The 9,116-nt window shown below is 44.7% G+C and overlaps 1 protein-coding gene across 1 annotated transcript; it reads right to left on the bottom strand.

Moving 5' to 3' along the window:
- Positions 1–3,552: 3,552 nt before the first annotated feature.
- On the bottom strand, positions 3,553–8,494 carry LOC115074241 (interleukin-20-like). Its single transcript, XM_029573537.1, has 5 exons — positions 8,336–8,494; positions 6,085–6,147; positions 5,738–5,890; positions 5,152–5,226; positions 3,553–3,673 (listed from the first exon to the last, which is right to left on the bottom strand). Exons 1-5 carry the CDS (start codon positions 8,492–8,494, stop codon positions 3,596–3,598), a joined length of 528 nt encoding a protein of 175 aa, XP_029429397.1. The 3' UTR covers positions 3,553–3,595.
- Positions 8,495–9,116: the final 622 nt, after the last annotated feature.

The following is a 9,116-nucleotide window of genomic DNA, read 5'->3' as shown; positions in this document are numbered from 1 at the left end:
CCCCTCCCCAACCCTCATCTTCAATCCAAAATCTAGCCCCTGGAGGCCAGGTCCACCACCCTAGCCTACCCCCAGACTCCCTTACTCTTACTCACAAATTTGTTCCTGGTGGTCCACTAGGAGCCTGGAGTGCTCCTTATGCATTTCTCAAAATGGTGCTGGTCAGTTCTTTCTCAGTAACTGGTGGCTATAATTTTTCAAAATGCCACTGGCTGGAGCCATTTTGAAAAATGGCGACCGCTGGGCATAGGAACCTAAAGAGTACTGCAGGAATTGGTCTTTGGACCGGTTCTTTTCAATATTTTTGTAAGTGATAATAAGAACATAAGTATTACCATACTGGCAGGATCAGACCGAAGGTACATCAAGCTCAGTATTCTGTTTCAAGCCACTATTTATCCCATACTGCTAACGACCAGGGATAAATAGTGGCTTTCCCTAAGTCTATCTGGTTAATAACAACTTATGGCCTTCTACTCCAGAAACTTGTCTAAATGTTTTCCAAATCCAGCTATGCTAACTGCTTTTATCACATCTTCCAGCAATAAGTTAAGAGTTTTTGAATTTTTCAAAAGAGTAAATAACTGATTCACATCTACCCGTTCTAGTCCTCTCATGACTTTATAGATCTCTATCATATCCTCCCTCAGCTGTCTCTTCTCCAAGCTCAACAGCCCTAACCTCTTCAGCCTTTCCTCATAGGGGAGCTGTTCCATCCCCTTTATCATTTTGGTTGCCCTTCTCTGTACCTTCTCCATCGCAACTATATCTTTTTTGAGATGCGGCGACCAGAATTGTACACAGTATTCAAGGTCTCACCATGGAGCGATACAGAGGCATTATGACATTTTCTGTTCTATTCACCATTCCCTTCCTTATAATTCCTAACATTGTTTGCTTTTTTGACTGCTGCAGCACACTGAGCCGACGATTTCAATGTATTATCCACTATGATACCTACATCTCTTTCCGGGGTGGTAGCTCCTAATATGGAATTTAACATCGTGTAACTACAGCAAGGGTTATTTTTCCTTTTATGCAACACCTTGCACTTGTCCACATTACATTTCATCTGTCATGTAGATGCCCTGTCTCCAAGTCTCAGGATAAGGAAGATATAGGATCTGGGAATTTCTCCTATATATTTCTTCTAATGCGATTTACCTTGAGATATGAACTTGAGTCCTTGCTTGTAATATCAGGTTTGGATAAAGTTATTGCTATGGCGTTAGATAGTTTAGCATTACTGCTATGGAGAATCTTTTGAAGGAGATAGTAATTAGTAATATCTGGTGACTGCATCAGGTTAGTTGAATGTAGTGCTTACTGGGTTGAACTGGGATTTTCCTTTCAGACATGGCTAGGGATGGGGCTGGAGTCCTGGCTTTCCCTTTCCTGGGCTTATCCATACTAGCGTGTGACTCTCTACAGGTACACATTGGTCTTCTGCTGTCTCATTTTCAAGTTGATTAATGAGCTTCTAATAAGAATGGACATGATGTATCACACCCACCTATGAGTAATTATAACAAACTATGTTACCGTAAATTGTTGGCACCTGTTTAGTGGATAGAATTCATTATTTTTTTCCCAACATTAATGTTTGTGCCTTATTGTAAACCATTGTGATGGTACCTAACCTAACGACGGTATAGAAATGGTTTTAAATAATAAATAAATAAATAAGTATTTTAATGAGTTAATTAGACTACATAAGATCCAAGTTTTCTTTCTGTTTGCTCTTCAGAGTTTTGTGTTTGGGCTAAAGGTTAAAATTTAAGGACAAGGAGATGAAACTAGTAGGAGAAAATCTAAGGCAATGCTTGGGAAGGTAGTGAGTGGCAACCAGACCCATGACAGAGTTCAAGCAGAAGGTGGCGCTAGGGGCATGGGAGGGAGATGAGAAAGAACAGGGTCTGTGGTGACCCGGAAGGGAACTGGGCAGACCAGCTGGCTGGAGAGACAGTTCTACTGGTACTGCACCATGCTCACAAAGGGAAGGGGCAAATCCATTCACCCACTCTCCTATAGAAGTTTAAAAATTGTGCACTATTGGGCCAGTTACACATCTGTATTACTCTCTTGTGAAAACTGAAGGAAGACAGCACATGAGCACCAGAGCTCCCTCCAAGGAGTGACTAGGTGTGTGGAAATGTATCTTTTTGTCTGAGCAACAATTTTTTTAAACCACCAATTTTTCAGCACCAGTATTAGTGTTGCATTTCTGTACATAGCACAAATAAAAATGTATGTGAGCGAGCATGTAAAACCTGTGAGTGATGCTCCGAAATGTATGAGCAATCTCTCACACGCTCAGCTTAGAGAGAACTATGATGAGCACATGTCCGGACTCGGAAGCAAGAGTGAAAAAGAGCTTTTATACTACACCTACGAAAATAAAAGAAGCCACAGGTGTAAGAATTGCTTTCATAAAGTGTTCTTTATTCTGAGAAGATATTTTCTCAGTTTGTATCATGACATACACACATTCATGTATAACAGAAAAAATATAACATAAAGAAGAGCTGACATATATAAATATATTTGTATAAGAACTGTTTTACATTATACATTATTTCTATGACAAGATTAAGATAATACAATGTATTATCTGCATTAATAATAACCACGAAAAGGGAAGAGTCCATTTTTATATTGCGCCCTTAGGGTGCTTCCTAAATGCAGATGCCATGAATCAAATAAATAAAAGTTAATTTATCAATCAGTTAAATGGTTATTCAATAAATAACTTAAGCTAGCTTAGGTTAGAAATAAAACCAATAACAACCCAGGTCCTCTAAGAGCAGGAAGATATTTCTCAGCATAAGAAGGCACAAAGTTTTGGGTTTCCTGGTGGGTTGGAATGATTTAATCCCCAAAGAGATGGAGAGGGTGAGTTCCTGATGGGCTGGAGTGAGTTAGTCCCTAGAAGGTTCAAGTGAGTTAGTCCCTAGAAGGTTCGAGTGAATTAGTTTCTAGAGTGTTGGAGTGAGTTAGTCTGTAGAGAGCTGGAGTAATTTAGTCCCTGATGAGCTGGAGTGAGTTAGTCTCTAGAGGGTTGGAGAAAGTTCTTGAGCTGGAGTGAGTTAGTCCCTAGAGTGCTGCAGTGAGTTAGTTCTTGATAAGCTGGAGTGAATTAGTCAATAGAGGGTTAGAATGTTTTAATCCCTGATGAGCTGGAGTGAGTTAGTCTCTAGAAGGTTGGAGTGAGTTAGTCCCTAGAGTGTTGGAGTGATTTAGTCCCTGATGAACTAGAATGAGTTAGTCCTAGAGAGTTGGAGTTAGTTAGTTCTTGATAGCTTGGAGTGAGTTAGTCCCTAGAGGATTGGAGTAATTTAGACCCTGATGAGTTGGAGTAGGTTAGTCTCTAGAAGGCTGGAGTGAGAAAGTCCCCGATGGGTTGGCTTGATTTAGTTCGTCATAGGCTGGAATTGATTCTCGGCTCTGCTAGAAGGCAATGTATGCTATAGTGATTTACTAGAGAAGGCTGAATGGAAATTAATAAAACTCTCTTTAAAGGAGAGGGTAGAAGATAAATAAATACAATAGAAGGCAGCTCATAATGATCTGTGGCTTTGGTCCTGCGCTGTATACACTAATGAATCCTCTCCATCCAGTCCAACAAGATATCAAGTTCCCCCAAAGCTTTCAAGACTGCTGTGCTGGCATCCATCTGAAAGGGAATTGAAGGAAGTGGTTGAAAACTAATTAATAAGTACAGCAATTAAATTAGAGAATGGCAAAACATGATCATGTAATTGGATGGTGGTTTCGTTTTCATGATGATGTAACCTCTTTGCCAGTTCCACCACAGGCAGGTAACCTAACTGGTGATGTTATGAATGACTCTCTTACATCCAGTAACAGACAACCCAGGATTTCTCTTCCTCAGGGAGTGCCTCACCAAGCAGAGGAGGGCTGGCATGGGGCCTGGCGTAATACACTGGCAGCCCATCCCTGGCCATACTATGAGGGTGATCAGGAAATACCAATTCACCTAGGTAGCTTCACTGTGTGAAAACTCCTCTTCTCTGCCCAAGTAAACATAGGTGATAGACTTTTAACTGGTTACAAGAGACATTCAGGGTGTGGGTAGGGTGTTCAGGCTGGCAGAAGAAAACAGCATATGTATATTCAATTTTCTAATGAACACACACTATATTTTATTATTATTGTTACTGAAATTTCCAAAGCATATTAATCTGTATATTTATTTAAAGGACTATATTAAATCATATTCCAAATTATTCAGAAAATAAAAGTGACCACATACAGTGCAGGCTAAAAGTGACCACACACTGCAAACAGCACAAGCTAAAAGTGCCCACATACACTGCCCACATACTCTGCAAAGAACACAAGTTAAAAGTGCCCCTGTACACTGCAAACAGTGCAGGATAAAAGTGTCCACGCACACTGCAAACAACGCAAGCTAAAAGTGCCCCGTTTAGTGCAAACAGCACAGGATAAAAGTGCCCATGTACAGTGCAAACAGCACAGGATAAAAGTGCCCACGCACACTGCAAACAACAGAAGCTAAAAATTCCTATGCAGACTGCAAACAGTGCAGGATAAAAGTGCCCACATACACTGCCCACATACTCTGCAAAGAACACAAGTTAAAAGTGCCCCTGTACACTGCAAGCACAGGATAAAAGTGCCCATGTACACTACAAACAACAGAAGCTAAAAATTCCCACGCACACTGTAAACTACACAAGCTAAAAGTGCCCATGTACAGTGCAAACAGCATGGATTATTTAAACGGGCCTCTGTAAAGCCCCTGGGCAGCCTTTTTCTTTCTTCCTGACCCTTGATGACCTCACATGTCCTGTATTTACATGTACAATCACAAGGGTCGTGTTTGTATGCCAGTGTTTGAAAGTTCTTAAAAGAGGCCCTTGAATGTAGATAAAAGAAGCTTTTGGGTTGCTCATGTGTGACCGCCAGATTTGTCCGGCTAAGTAGTTTACAATAACGCCTCTCGCTTATTTTTGCTCCCCACAATGGGAGAAGGAAGCTAAGGATTGGGCGTCTGGAACTGGAAGGCACATTGAACGTGGACCTGGAAGCTGTAGCAGGAGCTGGGCTGAGCGGAGCGGGTTATGCCGAGGTGAGAGAGCTCATCCCTCCACATTAAGCTCTGCTTACCGTCTGGAAATTCTCCTGGATGATTTCGTACTTCAGCCCGGATTCTTCGCCGCAGGCGCAGGTCAGTTCTGCGTGCTGGGTACAGAAAGAGGAGAGGGACCGTCACCATCTGCTTTGCTGGCTTATAACTGTGGGTGGCAGAGCCCTGAACTATTCTTCTGAATGCTTGCCTTGCGATAAAGCAAGAGGTTTGCGTTTTGGAGCAGTCCTGTGTGTTACTTCACTTTACAGATCGCACTATTCCTGTCCTAGCAAAGCTTTGCGCTCCGAAGAGAGTCCTGGTCCTGCTGCCTGTGATTTAAGGTGATTATTTGACATTCTTCCCCTGTATTGCTGACAGGCTGCTAAACTCTCAGTGTGCAAGCCATGTTTGGCAGTGCCAGCCCCAGTTTTCTTCGGGACGTGAGGCGGCACTTCCCGCATGCACCAGCTGGGGCTTCTGCTCATGTTTTTTTTATTTTAGAAAGTGCGCGTGCAGATTCTCTCTGCAAAAGCGCAAGCCTCAAAGAGCCAGTGTAACTGCTGGGCTAATTTTCAGAGCAGATGCCCGTGCTCTGTAGGGGTCTCCCTTCCCCCCGTCACTTACGCAGAGTTTGAGGTCCCTCTTGATGCTGAGGAAGGAGTTGGCGAGGACGCTGATCTTGCGCCGGAGCGGGACCTCGGCGGCCTCGCAGTGCCGGAACACCCTCTCGATGTAAAACCTCAGCAGGTGGCGCAGGAGGCAGCAGCGCTGCGAAGGCTGCAGGCAAACACGACACCGCTTGTTATTACTCCCTCGTGCAATGATTCATGAATGCAGCGCTATAGTAACGCACAGAAAGCCGCCTCCCAGCGGTGACAGAGCGGGGAAGCGTCCCTCCTGCCCGCAGCTTCATCAAATACCCCAGGCTTGATTACTGCCCCAGACCCGGTACGTGTTTCAGCAGCACCTACCGTAACGTCTTGCAGAGAGGACTTCTCAATTATCCGCAGACTTAAACTGCTGTCCTGCGATTGCTGGAGGAAGAGAAAACAGGGTTAAGTGGAAGCCGCGCCATGTGAAGGGAGGCCGCGCTATTCTGCCAATGTCTGGGTTTCCTGACGTTGGCAGAATATTTCAACCACTTCCACACTTTGCTACATAAGGAAGGTGAGACCCAGAGGCACCAGTGACCACACTGGACCCTCCCAATCCGATGTGATTAGCAACAGAAATTATTCTTATAAAGCAAAAACTCCAAAAGCCCCAAAGTAATGTAGAGTCTGGAAAAAGAGCATCTGTGAGCCTGCCGGAAAAATCCAGGTGAAACAAATGGTATTTTTTCACAAATAATTCTCAAGAGTGCATTCTTTAGTTCTCACTTTTGGTGTACTTTTTTTTTTTTGGCTGGTTCTAAGAGCTTTACTGGTTAGCAGCTGTCAGAGCTGAAGCAGGATGACCCCTGGTGACCTGTCTTTTGCGGGGTGAAACACAGTCTGCAAGTCTGCAAAACCGGCCCGGTCCCTGCTATCCCTGTGCCTCAGCCAGAGATAGTCTGAGCCATGCAGGCTAATAACTCGGGGACCCTCCTGGCCAGATTTCAGCTCCCTGCTGGCTGGAACCCCGGACCCTTGCCCCTTAATCCGGCCCTGGCTCCAGCTGTGCATCCAATCAGAGAGTAGCCTAGTGGTCAGAGCAGTGGCTATGAACCAGGCGACACAGGGTTCAAGTCCATCTGTCGCTCCTTGTGACCTTGGGCAAGTCACCTTACCCTCGGGTGCCTCAGGTACAAACTTATGGGCCGATTCAGTAAAGTCCACGGGAGAGCAGGCAAACTCTCCCAGCACACACAGAGGCCTGGGTGTGCCATTCAGTATTTAAATTAGGTCCGACGGGCAAAAGGAGGCGGCTGTCAGCGGGCTTGAGAACTGACGCCGGCAAAATTGAGCATCGGTTTTTGACCTGACAGCCGCCGGCCGACTTCAAAATTTTTTTTTACTTTTTTTACCCTTCGGTAAAAAAAAGTTGGAGGGTGCACTTCCCCGGTGCTGGCAGAAATTAGCACCTACCTTAATTTCTGAAAGTAAAATGTGCGGCTTGACTGCACATTTTACTTTCTGAATCATGCGGGAATACCCAATAGGGCCCTCAACATGCATTTGCATGTTGAGGGCCCTATTAGGTTCGGCGGGTTGGACGCGCGTTTTCCGCCCCTTACTGAATAAGGGGTAAAGGAAAACGCGCGTCCAATGGGGGGTTAACAGCGCGCTCCGTCGGATCGCACTGTACTGTATCGGCCCGTTAGATTGTAAGCCCTCTGGGGATAGGGAAATACCTACAGCACCTGAATGATATCTCAGATCAAAGGTCAGCATATAAAAATAATAACTAAATAAATAAAATACTATGGGTTGCCTTCAGTAAGGCACAGAATGAGAAAAAGTCCTTTCTGAATAAAGCCCTCTGCATCTTTTTAATTTGTTAACAGGGAAACAGGAGTTTTCAGCTGGGCTACAAAGGCCCAGGGACATAAAAAGGCTGATTTTCAAAACAATTGCTCAGTACCTAAATTAAGTGCCGAGCTTTAGATGGATTTTCAGCTGAATTTAGGGAGCTACGTTTCTAACTGAAAATTCTCTTACACTTACTTTTCCTAGATTTATCCAGCTAAGGGCCTGATTTACAGAGGCGTTTTTCCCATTCTGCCTCCATGGGGAAAATGCTTAGTAACTGAAGCCCTAGGTCAGGGTACCTGGCGCTGAAAATCAGTGCTCAGCTCCAGCTTTTTTTCCCCTGCCCTAACTCCTTCCCCTTTAAAGTATTTAGGATCCTAAATGTAAGTGCCTAGTGAAACTGGGATCCCAAATTATAGGCCCTTGGCTCTAGTTAGTTTTCAAAGGGGCCAATTTAGGCATCTAACTCCTGAAGTGGGGCAATTTAAGGCTGAGCGGAGCTTAGAATGGAGGTCCACGAAGACCAATGTCAGGTGCCAGGACGTCTTGTGAATTATAGTGCAGGGCTCTCACCAGGGGCCACGCCTCCACCTCGTCCTCATCTCCCACTGGAGGACAATAAAACGTAGGAGGCAGATGGTGGAAAACTAGTAAGGTTAATCCTAAAAAAGAGAGAGTATCCCCCTTAAAGAGACAGTCGGCAGCTCTAAGGTGCTATTGCACCAACAGGAGAAGGTGCCCATGTGTGTGTGTGTTGGGGGCTGCTACTCACAATAAGTTTTCTGATGGCATTAAAGCTGTCCCGCACTTCTTGAAGATTCACTGACACTCTGCAGAGGCCTATCTGCAGCCCTCTGTGCCCAGCAGCTGGTGCCCAGCTCAGGAAGAGCGAGGCAGAGAGCAGACAGACTGCAGCCAGAGAGCCCATCATCTTCCTTCACAGTATGTCCTGTTCTTCTGCCGCGTCCTAAATCACCTGCAGCCCACCGAACCTGTAAATCTGAGATTCCGGTGGAAAATGGAGAATCAGGCAAACTATGCATTTCCTGCAATTTGCCATCAAAGTAACAGACAACTGCATTTAGATAATATTTCTTAACCATGTGCTGTGCTCAGAGAACTAGGATTGTGCAAGGCAGGAAAGAATGCTGTGCATTTCACTTAATTTCTCAGCTTTTATTTTCACTGGCCTTATGCTAAATTTGGCAGGTTGTTCTGTGAGCCGGTGAGGCGGTATGCAAGTTAACAAAGTAAAATGAAATTGTGCTCTATTTATAGCCCGGCGTATTTTCCGAGGAAGACCTGCTGTTTTTGGCTGGGTGCACCTTGCACTGCCGTCAGTAGCTTTGTCCTGATTGTCTTCAGATTTCTGGGTGCTCGTTCTCAATCGCTGCAAGAATGAGCAAAAATGCTCTTCTGCTTTCGGGCACGTGGAGGTCAACTCTAATTACGCTAGACATGGACACATTCCTGCCTGCAGCTCTGCTCTTTTCTTACTCCTCTGGGTTTCTCCTTTTGCACCATGGAAAACAAATAATGCATTAACTAGCCAA

This window comes from Rhinatrema bivittatum, chromosome 12 (assembly GCF_901001135.1).
Source record: "Rhinatrema bivittatum chromosome 12, aRhiBiv1.1, whole genome shotgun sequence".
Classification (NCBI taxonomy): domain Eukaryota; kingdom Metazoa; phylum Chordata; class Amphibia; order Gymnophiona; family Rhinatrematidae; genus Rhinatrema; species Rhinatrema bivittatum.
The sequence above is the reverse complement of the archived record's forward strand: the minus strand, read 5'-3'. Positions and strand labels throughout refer to the sequence as shown.